The sequence below is a fragment of the Sinohyriopsis cumingii genome, chromosome 2 (genome assembly GCF_028554795.1).
Source record: "Sinohyriopsis cumingii isolate HCF-2022 chromosome 2, ASM2855479v2, whole genome shotgun sequence".
Taxonomy (NCBI): Eukaryota; Metazoa; Mollusca; class Bivalvia; order Unionida; family Unionidae; genus Sinohyriopsis; species Sinohyriopsis cumingii.
Genome location: NC_142962.1, coordinates 153,156,937 through 153,173,781, shown reverse-complemented (window position 1 = coordinate 153,173,781; position 16,845 = coordinate 153,156,937). Strand labels below are relative to the sequence as shown.

The following is a 16,845-nucleotide window of genomic DNA, read 5'->3' as shown; positions in this document are numbered from 1 at the left end:
CATACACTTTCTGTCTCCAACATCAATGTCAGCATTATAGGAACTTTGGATAGCTTTTTCAAATTTGTCTCTTGATGTCCTTATGTAACATACCTCATGTTGATGTGTTATTTGGGTTGATACACATTCCCCCCACCCCCTTTGTTGTGGGGAACATTACCAGGCTTGAAGAAATTACTCTGTCTATTCTTTGCTTATTCACCCTTCCCCATAGTTTTATACTAAAAAGTAGCACTATGTTATTTAATTATTCAGTATAATACAGCTTATGGAACTCTTCCTTGGCTTTTATACCTTTTTATTAACATTTGGGGGTCATGAATCACATGTGATGATAGTTTAAATAAGTTTGGAATATCAGCATCTCTTGATGCTTCATGGGTGTGTGTATTTGTTTTAGTCACAAAAGGGCAATGGCCTCGTATCATTTTGACCGGTCATGTGGCACACTTATTTGTTTTGTTTGATTGATGTGAATAGGGATGCACTGTGTGTTATTTCTGTGAGAGTCAGCAAGAAAAGAAATGCAATTTTGAAATTTGAAACATTTAAAACTTGTCTTATAGCCAGTGAGAGATGAAAATACAATGCGTCATGTAATTTGATACCCTGTGATGTCATACTTGCTGATGTCAGCATGCTTGTGTTTCTTTTGTGTAGCATGCATGCCATAGAAAGATAACATGAAGATACAAAGGCAGAAAACAATCATTTTAATAACAAGAATAAGCCATTAATAAGTACAATACAACACAGCAACATGTAATGCGGATGCAATTTAACTACAGATATTGGTATCACATAAAATGCTATTGCACTATTATCCATGCACAAGCATGGCCAATTCTTTCTTACAATTATGCTCTAATATCAAGGAGTAAAATACAACTTTTTCAAAAAAAATTAAATCTGGTTATAGGACACACGGTACTAATTATACGGAAGAACTGTGAACCAGTCTAGAAATGGGTGAAGAAATGATAGAGTATTTACAGGTTTGGTGGTCCATAATTGGTTAATAATGAAAATTAAAATTTTAGGAAAAATATCTTTTGAGAGCTTATCCTATATGTAATGTAAAAAAAATATTGACAAATTTCTACTGATGCAACTTTAGCATTTTTATAGGCTTGACTCAGGAGTACTCAATACTGAAAGTAGCACCTGATTCATTTGGTGCAGAATCAACAACACGTGTTTCATGCACATGTATGTAAACAAATTGCCGCGGGTCATATGGTGTTCTCCACACATAAGCTTGCACCAAGGTTAGATGTGCACGAAAAATTATAGGTGTTATTATCAGCACCCATAAATTTTAAGTTATTGAATTTTGAATATGATAGTGTTTCCATGTGTTTACCATTGGAGTGGAATTAGTACCGTGAGTCCTGAAGTATGTCCGAAGGGCAGTCCTTTTCACAAGATAAATGAATTGATGAGGATTAACTGTTAATTAGTCGCACTAGCCTTATGCTTGTGTACTGAAGTCTAACCATTAGCTATTATGCAGTTTAGTCACAGCTGACGAGAATATGAAAAAAGGGTCTTGGGGAATAATAAGGTGTATCACAGGGAGAAATGGCGTGTCCCATGGGCACTCACACACTGGGGCGAGGGGGTGGGGTCAATAGTTGCCTCTTTTCTTTTAGTTGCTGCTATTTAAACATCCAAATTGATAGTTTTATATCAGTTCCAATCATTACAGATTACCGTTTATACATACTATGTGTAAGAGTTAAAGTTTTCTTTAAGATTACTGAAAATTGTGTTTTCTCTTAACACAACCGTATCAAGGGTTAATGATCTTATTTTTAGCAAAGCCTCCATTTGACTGAAGTCAGATCTCAATTTCATCTAGGACAGGTGATTTGATTTAGAATGTGCCATGTTAAGGCATGTATGTCAACATCTTGAAAATACATTTACACAGTTCATCAGCATGATCAAAGTTTCCTTAGGCGAACAATTTTTTTTTCAACAAGCACAACAGGCACCTCACTTTGAATACAGGATGGGCCCGAACTAAAATTAGAGAGGCCCCGGTTGACGGGCTATCAGAGTTTTTAGCGCTGCTGGCAGAGATAAAAGATCTGTGAATTGATTGTTTCATATTGTGGTTACTTACTCGGCTTTCTGCCTATTTTCGTAACTCACACATTTAACACTCTTCCAGGATTTAAAACATCCAATAGTATATCTGGAACAGTGCCAACTTTTAGTCTAGGCCTAGCATTTGCTTATCTTAGAGCTGCCATTTTTTCAGGATCCCTCTCGTAACATTCCTTTGAGAAATGTAATGAGCACAGAGTGCTGTATGGTGTTGCTCTGAAATCAACTTGCTTGTAATAATGTATCCATAGTTTCTTTATGTCTTTATCTTTTGGAGAAGAAAAAAAATGTTGTCCACAGCCTTTTTTTTTAATGTGCTATTATATCTGTAAGCAATGCAAAATGGCATTGTCTTTTACTCTGGCAACTGCCAGTCAGGATGCTGGAGTTGCTACTATGACATCACATCATGAAAGTAACTGAATAGGCACGGAAAGTTTGCATGCAAAGTCATGGAAATTCATCTCCTAGAAGATATACCAATATTTAAATATTGGCATTATGGTCGCAGATAATACTTCAGAATAAGGTTTTCTTCTATAGTGCTTTTATTATTATTCTATATTCCCATTGATTTCTGGTCTCCTTTAAGCCTTTAACTTTTGTCATTAAATAAATTTATTCTGTTTCTGGATGAGTTAATTATGCCTTTTGATCAAACACACACAGACACACACACACTTTCCATATTTCCCCAAAACCTGAACAAAACCACAAGTTATTACTACAATTCATCACTGACAACATCAACACCTTAGAAACTAGTCCTTTGCAGTTCTGAGAGACCATTTGTCTTGAATGACTACTTTTGTTAGCAGAAGGGGTGGTCTCTCAAGCAGGCATTACTGTATCTATCTTAGGCTTTCAAAGAAAATACATTCTAAATAAGAAAACCAATATTGTGAATGTTGTTGTTGTTGTGGGGTTTAACGCCATTTTTCAGCACATGATAGGCTATACATGGCGGCCAGTATTAATGGTGCAGGAAGAACCCGGGAAAACCCCCAGAAAGAACCACTGACCCACAATATTGTGAATGTGATAAGGTCTGGAAACTGCAAAGCTCTTGCACCTGAGATGTCATTTAGACCAACCAAAACTGTCGTTACTCTTTAAAAGTCTGTTTCTGATTTCTGAAAACTCTATCTCCAACTCAAGGTTGATGATCTTGGACCAAAATGCAAAGCATATATTGAGACAATGAGGTAAGTACAAAACTTACTCTTAAAACCAATGAAGCATGAAATATAGGTCATCTGGGAGACTTGAATTTGTCTGAATATGCAATAAGACACAGCTCCATAACGAGGTATATAATTGCAGGCAAAGTTATAGATGACATGGAACTAATTACAAAACCAAACCAAAGTGTTGGTGCCAGACAGATGGACAGAGAGACAACAAAAATCAATCCTTAATCCAGAGTTGCTTTGCTTTATATTTTCACTGATGATTGATTGGAACTGGGTTCCACTGTATTTTTAATATTTAATACTTACTTGAAAGTACAGTAAGAAGGAAGACATAATCTGAGAAAGAAATGAGGCCACAGTCTCCCAGTTTGTAGAAGATGCTGTCCTTTGATATGTCCCACTCGACCTTGTCATGCTGTCAACAAAAAAAGAAAAAGTACTTGTCAGACTTCATCACAGAAAATTTTGATGCCATTTGAACAAGACTAGAAAGCACCTCTATAACAAATACAAATGCATTGTGGCTACAACAACATGGCATAAACAATACTAGATACCCTCCAAAGAATAACTCAATCAAGCCAAAAGCCAGACTTAATAATGCTTAATTGCAAAACTTTAATAAAAACACTACTGTATATTTTCTATAAAACAAAGAGATAGTGCTGGTGAATACTAATCGAACTGAAAGTCATGCTAAATAATACACAGTTACGAATAATTATTTACTGAACTCTATCTTTCCAATCTACCTTGGTAGGTACTATTCAGTTCATTCTAGATGCAATTCAAAGCTTTCATACTCTCTCTCTCTCTCTCTCTATATATATATATATATATAAATAGTGTGTGTGTGACACCTCTACAGCACGCTCCGTTATAACACAAATTTGGATATAACATTATCATGGCATGGCTCCCAGAATTCATATAGATGTATTTTTCTCATACATGAAACAAATTTTCTTCTTAAAAGTATGACAAATAACATATAAAAAGTTTACTATCATTTGGGGGAAGAGATCGCATATAGATTCTGATACAAGACGATTGTGACATGGCTGCTGAAATTTTTACATATATACTTTTTTCTTGCACATGAAAATATTGTTTTCTTCTGAAAGGTATTAAAATAAATATGTAAAAACTTTATTCAGGGATCTCACTGGGCATTGCCAATGTTGCAAATTGCAACTGTCTTCCTTATTGGTGACAAAACATACCATCTGGTAATTTTTTGGGTGACAACATTGCTGGCTGTTAAACTTGTATATACAATCTTGGGATTGGAGTGGAGAATTCAAAGCATGTATTTTTGCACCCACCCCCTTCCCCCCTTCCCATTTTTTGGTACATGTATGTGCTGTAGCGGGGTCACACTTTGTATATACTTAACTGTTCAGTTTGAATTTTGACACAAAAAGTTGATAGATGTTTGTGAAAATTGTTCAAACTGAACAGATTTATATTTTTCAAGGAAAAAAGTAGGCCTATCTGGTATATTTCAAATATACAAAGATAAGTAATCTGTACAGCATGATTTCTTGCCCATTCTAATCATAATGCCAAACAAGAGATATGATGTACCTTATTTATCTAGTATATTTTGTATCTGACTGCAGTGTAGACTCTGATCGACCAGCTTATGATGTGCTGGAAATCATAAAAATCTGAGCCTGAATTCCAGACTAAGTTTTAAGTTTCAGCCAAATCAAAAGTGACTTTTCAAATGTAAAGCATGTGTTGCACAGTGATTGGTTGACTTGAGGTCAAACTCAAGCTTGGAGGTTTTATCTCCTAGCCAGAGTTCAAATTATTTCCCAGAAATCCTGAGTAGAATAAATTGCTGGTCAATACTGTGAATTTACTATACTTTTGGTACCCATTTTTCTGAATTTTATGGTTGCTGTGAACCACCAATATAAAGAAAATGAATAAAACTCCTTCCATGAAAACAATAAGCCCCCTACCAGCAGACCTGCCAACCCTGACCAGTCTGTCTCAGTAAATCAGTTGATTTTTTTCCATAAGATTGACCAGTTTTCAGTAAGGTGTAACAAAATATCAATAAAAGCTATTGTAAAGCTGTAAAACATAATTAAAAGTTTGATGCATCGATGATAAACATTATGTTCAACTGAAAAGTTTGTAAATTAAAAGTATGCATAGACTTTATTTACCACTAGTATAGTTGCACGAACTCTAGTTCTAAACCCTATGCAGCTCAGTGGCTTGTTGCTACCTCTCAGCTTTACATAATTCTTGGAAATTCTTTTCCATTTCACATGACAATGGCAATCTTACCTCCCACCACAACACATACTCAAATTGGCATGTGATGTCCAATAAACGTAATTGTGTCCTTTCCAGCTTTTATTCACAAGAATCTGAATACTCCTTTATATTCTTCTGTGTTGATTATTAACACTTTTCTAGAAACTTATTTTCCCTTTCGTCTTAAACATGCATCGCTTTCTGATGCCATTTTTAAAAATTCTATAATCAACAGTTTGATCATGAAGACGCTTTACGTGAACAAAAAAGGTACAGTTTAAAGTGTCTGGGCTGCTGCTGTAAAGTTAGTCTGGTTCCTTGAATAATTTTGCATGCTCTAAGATGAAAACTGGATCCAAATAAAACACAGATGAATCAATTATCTTTATTTTTTGGCAACCATAATTTTTCCGTAGTTTTTAGAAGTTTGCCCTAAGTCCATATATAAAGGGTAATTTTCGTAAGACTTACAGCAAAATCGTAAGAGTTGGCAGGTCTGACTACCCTTATCCATGAATTTAATGTTGGTGTTCTGCAGTAGAACAAAACTCTGAAGGTAAAAACTGAAGTAATAATGAAATAGTCATTTTTCTGCAAAAAACAAAATTTGAAATCCACCAAAAATAAATGAATTCTCAGTATGTGACAATAGATCTGGCATAGAAACTAAATTGTTTCTTGTAAAATATGTTTCTTTGTGAATACTTACCCAATCATAATACCTTAGGAGTACTATTATCTCACAAATCCAGCCCTTCCAGATAAAACTATTTACCTAAAAGGGCTAAAATTTATCAGCCTGTATAGGTGGTTGTAAGGCAGAGTGATCTCCAACTGACTAAGGGACTGACAGCAAAACCCATGAATATAACAGCTACTACTGGATCATAAGGCACACTCTCTGTAAGGATGATAACAGTTGTGATCATAGTTTGGCCTTATGATGATCTTTTAGTAAGGTGGAGGCAGAGAGCAATGCATCTTGTTCTGCCAGCTGCTGTGATGGCATTGGCTAAGGTATGTTGAGCAGCTCAGTTTAAAACCCAGGCCATTCTGGACACTGACTCCCATGCATGTCCCTTCTACTGACCAAGGGTTGAGAGAAAAGAGAGGTTGCATCTGTTGGAAGCTGAGGTACTATGCATGGCATCGTACAAAGAGAATGCAGTGAGGCCATTATGTTGGTTAGACTGGCCTCCATAACTGCCTGTATACACCAGGTTTGACAATAGATTCATTTCTGGGAACTTATTGTGCTGAGGTCTTTATCCCTGAAAATCTATGTAGTAGTCCGAGGCCGGATGCAAAAGGAATAGGCCATGTTTATAGGGAGGGCATCATCTGAGTCATAATATTGGGACTGGTTACGGACGTTTGACCCATGTAACCAGTCTGTGAATAGGTAGAGCAAAGTATGTTTTGCTTTGTTCACTGTTTATCATCAAGAACTGTAGAGTGTAGCCTTGAAGGGCCAAGGCCTAAAGGTATACCCAGCAACAAGGAATCCTGTGGTGGTGATATATGTGCCAGAGCTGCCTCTGATTTCTGCCATTTTGTAAGTGGATGCACTGAGGCCATGTCGACATGAAGCCTTATAGTGTCTTCATCCTTAGTCATGCATTTCTTGCCCATGGCCTGATCTGAAGACAAAAGTGTGGAATGAATGAATCTATGATATATCTACTCTTGTTTCTTATAACAAATAGAAGTGGATGCAAAGTTCTGCCTTACAGCATTACTGAACAACAGCAGATGATTTCCCCCAAATAATTCACCCTACTACTTGTAAGAGGTACAAGAATATATGTCTCAGGGACGTGCATGTTAACATAATGAAACTACAGCCTGAACTTAGTTGTGAAGTTGCATAGGCTGCCTATGCAAGCACCCAGGTACAAAATTAAGTAAAGATGACAACGTCTGGCTAAAACTGTAAAGGCAGAACTTTGTTGAGATAAAAAGAGAGACAAGTTGGAAATATAGATGGAGTATACTTACCTTGTGAAGTGAGAACTCCTCAAACCTTTACTACTGTTGATTCTGGCTTTTGCAAGGTCTCTCATGTTGAGAGCATGCTTCCTGGCACAAGCAGAAGTAGTCACTCTAGATAATCAAGGGTTTTGCCACCATTCCTTATATCAAGGGGAGATCACTCTGTCTGACTGCCAGCTAGGTGGGCAGATAATTTTTAGCTCTTTTTAGCTGAAAAGTTTTATCTGAGAGGGCTGGGTTTGCATGGTAGTAGTAGTACTCCTAAGATATTATGATTGGGTGACGTATTTAAAGAAGAAATCATAAAACTCTCAGCTTTTATTTTTTTACGAGTTTTTATTATTAACAAATTAAAACTGATGTTACAAAATAAAGTTCTTCTTGACTGGCTGATACAAAAATCTTAAGCTAGTACTCAATATACATTTTTTTAAAATGATTTTCAGGCCTGCAGGTCCACATGATTTCATGTAGAGTGCAACATGTATACACAAATCTGTGCCAACATCACTATCATTTACAGGATACAAATAACACATGAATAGATACTTAACTGACATAAGCTCCAAAGATCAAAGGTTATCCTGGGTAAAATTTCTCTTTAGAAGCAATTTTGACAATTACATGTAGAAATCAGATTTTAGCTATGCTATATAAAAAATGTATGTCTACTCTAAATTAAGACAAAATTCATCCACTTTTTTGTCCTTCAATAACTTTTCTCAAGAATATGAATAAGCACCTCTTTATATTTTTTTCTGAGGTCACATGCAAGAAAGGGCTTCATGCTGCCACAAAGCAAGCTGTAGTCAGTATGTGAATGATTGATGCTTCTGTTATTTTGTTATATGAGTTGTGGTGTGAGAGAACGCCACTGCAGACAATATGTCATTGTATAAAACTGATGTCAAAAGATTGTGAGATATATTCAGTCTTAATACTTACATATTAGGTTAATGAAAATACTGTACTGGGGATTCATTGTTAAGGGTCCAGATCTATGTTGCTTAAGGCTGGATAAAGGAGTAAATCAAACATTGGTACATTTTATTTATCATAAGATTACAAAGAAGAAAATGGCAGTATGTGTGGCCAGTTTGAAAAGCATAGTTTTGTACGAGTGGTGAACTCTCATTATGAATTTACTCTGCAAGTAATTGCATCTATCTGCAGGTAACAGCATCTATCTGCAGGTAACTGTGTCTATCTGCAGGTAATTGTGTACATCTGCAGGTAGTAGTGTCTGTCTGGAGATAATAGTGTCTATCTGCATCACTTTTTAAGCTACAATCAGAATAACCTCAATTTTCCACCACCCTTGATTACTGTCATTTGCATACTTGTACAAAATTGGACAGGTAATCTAACGTACACTTAAGTGTCTATCTACAGGTAACAGTATCAGCAAGTAATAGTGTTTTATCTGCTGATAATGTTAATAATGAAGGTAATAAGGTAATTATCTATCTGTAGGTAATAGTATCTCTCTGTAGATAATAATGTAATAGTGTCTCTCTGCATGTAATAGTGTTTCTGAAGGTAATAAGGTAATTATCTATCTGTTGGCAATAGTGTCTCTCCGTAGATAATAATGTAATAGTGTCTCTCTGCATGTAATAGTGTTTCTGTAGGTAACAAGGTAATTATCTATCTGAAGGTAATACAGTAAGAGTGTTACTGCCAGACAGGAGGACTACCATACTGGGTCAGTGGACAGATGAACAGACATAATTAGTTCATAGGCTGGAGTTTGCTTTGCAGTCCGTCCATTCAAAGGAGACAAAGAGAACTAGGTTTAATTAGTACTGTAAAAATAACATTAAAGGGAGATCATTAAGTTGTTACAGTCTAGTCAAGAACAAGAGTTAAAGAAAACCATGAGCTGAAAAATAATGAATGTTAGTTGGTGCACTGAAGGAAAGGATATAATTATGAGAACTATGAGCATCATTTTACCTAACTTCAAAAATTCAGTAACAAAAATACAGAAAACGAACTCGAATTACTTCAAGTTAGTAAATGCAATGTAAGATCATCACTACTGACATAATCATAAGCCAGATTCTAACAAACTCCAACCTACCAGTCAATACTGCTGAAATGTAGATGAGCTATTTTTTCAAGTTCAAATAAATACAGAAAATAATCAGATGAATAATATGTTAATGCCTCCGTGCATATAGAACTGGAAAATGGACCTTTTGGACTCATTTAAGTAAAGAACCGGAAAATGGACCCTTTGGACTCATTTAAGTAAAGAACTGGAAAATGGACCCTTTGGACTCATTTAGGTGGCGCTCTACAGATTCGTATTTTGCATAGCTTTAGGATTTTAAAGAAAAAGAATTTCCCCTGCTTTCCTCACTGGTTATACTGGTTATTTAAAAAAGACCTTGTATATCTTAGGTATAATGCAAAGAACCTTTAATTCCCTTTATTTTGGTGTATGATTGATGGGTGTACTATGGGTTATAGAGTATACAGCTTGGCCTTACTTCAGATGTGCACCTTTCAAAAAAGTGCTAGCTCTACTTGGTCATTTTCACTTCCTGAACTTCAGAGGTAAATTGTATAAAAAAGAGCCAGTAACCTTTTTTTACATTTTATATATTTGGTAATTCATTCATTGCACTTTCAGCAGCTGGTATTGTCTAGTCTGGCAAAATTAATTTTCCCTATTTTAATAGCTGCTATGTATAGTGTACTTTAGACTAATTCAGGCTTATTTTTTAACACAAGGGAGCAGTCATTTTAGTTAGCAGTGTACTTAAATCATGTAAAATTTTCAAAAGTACAATATCCAAAAGAAATATCATCCACATTACATTAATGCTGCATAGAGGTATGCCAACATTCTCTCCATTGTGCATGTTTTAAATGCAAACTACTTCACCTTACATACATCACTCTCTCAAAAGTACATATTATCTGGTGAGCGCCCCCTTAAGTAAAGAACTGGAGAATGGACCCTTTGGACTTATTTAAGTAAAGAACTGGAAAATGGCCCCTTTGGACTCATTTAAGTTAAGAACTGGAAAATGGACTTTTTGGACTCATTTAAGTAAAGAACTAGAAAATGGACCCTTTGGACTCATTTAAGTAAGGTGGCGCTATACAGTTTCGCATTTTCCATAGGGTTAAGATTTTAAAGAAAAAGAATTTCCCCGCCTTTCCTCACTGGTTATACTGGCTATTTAAAAAAGACCTCGTATATCTTAGGTATAAATAAAAGAACCTTTAATTCCCTTCATTTTGATGTATGATTGATGGGTGTACTATGGGTTATAGGGTATACAGCTTGGCCTTACTTCAAATGTGAACCTTTCAAAAAAGTGCCAGCTCTACTTGGTCATTTTCACTTCCTGAACTTCAGAGGTAAATTGTATAAAAAAGAGCCGATAACTTTTTTTACATTTTACATATTTGGTAATTCATTCATTGCACTTTCAGAAGCTGGTATTGTCTAGTCTGGCAAAATTAATTTTCCCTATTTTAATAGCTGCTATGTATAGTGTACTTTAGACTAATTCAGGCTGACTTTTTAACACAAGGGAGCAGTCATTGTAGTTAGCAGTGTGCTTAAATCATGTAAAATTTCCAAAAGTACAATATCCAAAGAAATATCTTCCACATTACATTACTGTAGCATATAGGTATGCCAACATTCTCTCCATTGTGCATGTTTTAAATGCAAACTACTTCACCTTACATACGTCACTCTCTCTAAGTACAACAACTTTTCCATTTGATCTGGAATGAACAGATTTTGGTATTTTTTTCGATTCTACAAACTTTCGTGATTATGGGCTGGATTTGTATGTGACAATTCCACATGAAATACATGGAATTGAAGAAGCTAGGGAGAAGTGTGTTGACATCTGCAAATGTGTTTCTGTTTCTGTCAATGAATGTTTGAAATCATAATGTAGGAAAAATATGAAGTCTTTCAATTGCAATTATCAATAAGACGCTATGGAATTTAATGCTTATTTCATTTTGAGTGCAGTAAAGAGGATGTAATTGCACTTACCATCAAAATTACAGTACAATCTCGAAGTGTGTAATCAAGAATGAGAACCTATGACATGGCTCATGTAATTCGGATTTGCAGAACTAAGAAAGTACATTTTGAGGAAATTCAGGATGTAGAACTGTAAGTGTATTTTTTTTGCCATTCTTATCACCAGCTAATGAAGACAGTGTATGACTTGTCACTTGTATGTTATTTGTACAGACCCTTTCTGGCATCTGTTGTATACTGTAGCTAGCCTAAATCCAAAACATTGTATCAATGCGGAATGTGCCAAAGCAGCTGATATGTGGCAGTCCATGAAACATCTGTTTTAGTTCATTCAGAAACAAATTTAAACAACCACAACCTAAAGCGCCTCTTATGCGAGTGTACATGAGTGTACATGATTTGTTTACAAATCAAAAGTGCTGGCATCTGCATCCATTGTTTGTTTACAATAGAAAGTAGTTCCTTTATGCACATGAATGCTATATGTGTATTGTCACGCAGATTCAATATCGGGTAAAACTGAACGATTCTGACAATGTAAAGTTAATGCGGAAAAAAATGAGCATATAATAAATCATGTTTCATGAAACAAAATTCAATAAATTTAAAAAGATAACTTGTTCAGCAATATCATGCAAAATTAGTGAACAAAATTAATGCTGATGAATATCATTAGAAATGTCATAGAATATCACAACTCTTTTATTTCAACAAATCTTCTGTAATATATATAAACTGTTTATTATCATGATGAAGGTGTTTATTATCAAGATGAAGGTGTTTATTATCATGATGGAGATGTTTATTATCAAGATGAAGGTGTTTATTATCATGATGGAGATGTTTATTATCATGATGAAGGTGTTTATTATCAAGATGAAGGTGTTTATTATCAAGATGAAGGTTTTTATTATCATGATGGAGATGTTTATTATCAAGATGAATGTTTATTATCATGATGGAGATGTTTATTATCAAGATGAAGGTGTTTATTATCATGATGGAGATGTTTATTATCAAGATGAAGGTGTTTATTATCAAGATGAAGGTGTTTATTATGAAGAAGAAGGTGTTTATTATCAAGATGAAGGTGTTTATTATCAAGATGAAGGTGTTTATTATGAAGAAGAAGGTGTTTATTATCAAGATGAAGGTGTTTATTATCAAGATGAAGGTGTTTATTATCATGATGGTATTTATGAAGGTTTTCTGAAACTGTCAGACCTTTAGATAATACAAATTAGTTACAATTATTACAGCAGAACTGCTGAAAGAAAGCCACCTACTATATCACTACAACCACAACTGGCCATTTTTTTCTTCAAATTTGAAATCATTCCTATGAAACTGGCCCATCTATCAATTGTGATAATTCTTTCCCTGATCTAGCTGCCTTTGTACTTCAATTGTGATCACTCTCTCCCCAAGTTGTCAAAAGTGGCTTTAATAACCGATGTTTATATTTACTAAATTGTACAATATACAGATGGGAGTCACCATCTCAATTTCTGATTGCACAGTTATAAAGCTTTCAGCCTTTGAGTGTTAAAGAATAAACACATCGTGATTAATACAACTGACCCCAAAAAATAGCTAAATGTTAAATTTACAACAAAGTTTAAGAAAACTGACTGTAACATGTGAAAGAATCAAGTAATTATAGAAAAATAGATGAATTCATGCAACAGATGAGAGATAAGCCTAAATGAAAAAGCATATTCACTAGCCAATGTTCCAATATGTTAACCTATCTACACCTTGGTGGATCGATCAGATATTTCAGAGCTTTGTCCTAGTGACATCAACTGGATTTCATCAGTTGCCTCCCTTAGTATGATAACTAACCAAGAACACATAACAGCAGTGCATTGTCAGCTGAAAATGGCGGAGGCAATTGACTCCATAAGGATACTTTATAAAATTAACATCAAAAGAATAACTACGTACCAGAGAGAAGCCATTAAAGGTGTATTTGAGGAAAAGAATGTATTTGTGAAAACCCAGACCAACAGTGAAAAATTGCTTATTCATGAGCCCTTTCCATTTATGTGCTCTCCTTGTCTTGATCAATTAAGAAAAGGGTTCAGATTTTAACAATTTTATTTTTATTAGATGTGGTATCTTGAGTGCTACATCTAAGGAAATTCACAGACCCAAAGCACTGAAATATCTGATCGACCTGCCAAGGTTAATATGTCAGAACCTTTGCTGGCAAAGATGCTGAAAAGGATGATTTAATCATTATCTCTTTCATTAAAATGCAAAGAGGTAAGTTAATAAATGTATCCCAGACATGTCTCCATGGATGACTGTTACAATATATCTTCTGTATAGTGCTCTCAGCACAATGGAATTATTTTATGCAGAAATAAACCAATAAACTGGGCAATCTTGAATAATGTATTTTTAAAAAATACATTTTTGCTAAAACAATATATAAATTATAACAGCAAAACCTGTCCATACCAGTCTGAGGTCTGACTCCATTCTGTTCATTATGAACAGGTGTCCATTGATTAAAAACTTCACTGTACTATGAAACCAAATTAGTGTCTGTAAATCATAAATGGTCCAAATGCAGACCAAAAAAGTTCAAGTTTAACATGGTTTAAAACTGTAGAAAAAAAAATGAAAAATTACTATAATGGCTTCAACATTAAATCTTGTTATTCAGTGATGAATACAACTATGTAAACCTCATTGCATTTGTTTACTGTACATTATTTTTATTAAATGGTGCTTACACAGATATTGTTTTAAAAAGGTGACAACAGTTCAAAAATGTGTATTTTAAAAAAACTGAAAAGTGTTGAAATGGCCTAAAAAATCAAATCACGTTCTTTACTCATGACGATGATAGAGAATTTAAAAGTTCAAGTCCAATAATTTAATGTGCTCATCTGCTAAAGTGGATTCATGAAAAATGTGGACTGACTGACATATGGATGGATGAAAACAAAGTAATTTGTTCCATTACCTATCACACTGGGGGGGCACTGTGGGTGGTTGTCTGATGAAATCAGGGATTAATTAAGAGATGTTATACTAAATGGAGTTTGATTGTTTGAGACATACAAATGTGGTAGGGAAAGTTTTCATTGACACTGGAATTAGCTGGCATTTTTAGACAATACTACAGATATCATGTGGAACAAATACCATGGAAAAGAAAGAAGGTTCTTATATTTTTTAGGAAAATTCTCTACCATAAAATGCTGTGCATGCATAAAAATTAGAATCATAATTGTTGGGACATAATTTTTTTCCTAATGGCAATAAACATAGGGAAAGTGATTTCTGCAGGTTATATGTGTATGATGTTTTTCAGGCTTAATTTGAATGGATCATATGGTTATGTTTCCCAAACAGAGACAATAGTCCCTTCATCCAGTTTATAACTGCATCAAAACTTCACAACAACTTCCATCCAGTGTATACATAAAAACAAACTTCTGACCCTTTCTATCCCATAAATAAATACAAAGACAATTCATGGTATGTCCTTGGGCTAGGCACATTACTCCAACTATCTTGGCACAAAATAATCAACTTGTGCCATAAAACAACAAACCAGTCATCATTAAAAGAGCAAAGAGTGTGTGTGTGTGTGTGATTTGGATATTTAACATCACTTTTTTCAGTCATATCACTACAATTTCTGCAGTGTGGCAGTTTTTAGTGATGTCTAGCACTGTGGCATCATGCCACAGACATGTAGCATGATGTCCCACCTGGTCGCATTATCCTGACACCAGGCCAACCAGTCCTAACACTAACCTCTTAATGCTGAACACCAAGCAAGGCAGCTGTTAGTACCATTTTTGTAAGTCTTTGATATGACTCAGCTGGGGCTCGAACCCATGACCTCCCACATCCGAGGTAGATGCTCTATTCCCTAGCCCACTGGAGCGGTCCAAAGGAAGAGTAAGAAGACCATGAAAGGGACAATCAAATGGTAGAAAATGAAACAATGTTTGCAATACATGTGTTCACAATAAGTGTACCAAAACTGCAATTTCTGCACTGTGTAAAAATCAATGCCCTAGTGACTTAGAGTATTTTATAAATAATAGATATCTCCAAATCAAATAGATGGGGTTTTGAACCCTATCTGTGGTAAAATTTGTATAAAAGTCTCACTGAATGTTTCAAGATCCACAAGAACAAGAAATGTAATAAGACCAATCCTTGTTTCTTGTAGATCCACTTTGTTCCGGAAAAAATATTTCATACTGAATTTGTGTAATGAGGCAAAACAGGCCGAATCTGCCACTGAAATATGGATATCATCAATAATTATCAGATGGACATGAAGTTCCACTATTTTACAAGGGCCTGAAAAGTGTGTGTGTGTGTGTGACTTGGATTTTTAACGTAGCTTCAACAATTTTTCAGTCATATCACTACAATGTCTGCAGTGTGGCAGTTTATAGTGATGTCTAGCACTGGGGCATCATGCCACAGACACGTAGCATGATGTCCCCACCGTCACATTATCCTGACACCAGGCCGACCAGTCCTAACACTAACCTCTTAATGCTGAGCGCCAAGTGAGGCAGCTGTTAAAACCATTTGTAAGTCTTTGGTATGGCTCAGCCGGGGATCGAACCCACGACCTCCCGCATCTGAGGTGGATGCTCTAACTACTAGGCCACCAGAGTGGTTGGCCTGAAAAGTATGGTGATCTAAAGTCCCAGACTTAATTTTATTTAGCTGCGGACTAGGCCATTGGACACTTAATACTTCCTATTTATTTCCACAAATTGCAGAAAATTTGCTTTTTAATCCATAATAATCCTTACAACATCTGAAAAGAGTGTGTGTGTGTGATTTGGATTTTTAACATCGCTTTAACAATGTTTTAGTCAATCACTACGATGTCTGCAGTGTGGCAGTTTATAGTGATGCCCAGTACTGCTGCATCAAACTGTAAACAAGTAGCATGATGTCCCACCCAGTCACATTATCCTGACACCAGGCCAACTAGTCCTAACACTAACGTCATAAAACTGAGCAAATAGCGAGGCGGCTGTTAGTACCATTTTTTATAAGTCTTTGGTATGACTTGACTTGGGTTCGAACCCTCAACCTCTGTCTGAGGCGGATGCTCTAACCACTAGGCCACCAGAGCAGTCAGTTGTAAAAGTGCACTGATGCCAGTTGAAGCTGATTGACAAAGACTGGTGATGTAAAATATGACAGGAAATCTGCAAATTTAGCACACAATACATTGATAACAAGTCTAATCTTGTT

The 16,845-nt window shown here is 35.4% G+C and overlaps 1 protein-coding gene across 3 annotated transcripts in view; it reads right to left on the bottom strand.

Moving 5' to 3' along the window:
* Positions 1-16,845, bottom strand: part of LOC149806125 (calcium uptake protein 1, mitochondrial-like) — a 71,690-nt gene that overhangs the window by 24,199 nt on the left and 30,646 nt on the right. For all 3 annotated transcript variants that reach the window (XM_089951012.1, XM_089951014.1, XM_089951013.1), the window contains one exon: positions 3,612-3,720. In XM_089951012.1, the coding sequence (XP_089807138.1) occupies positions 3,612-3,720 (109 nt within the window). The remainder of the gene's footprint in view (positions 1-3,611; positions 3,721-16,845) is intronic.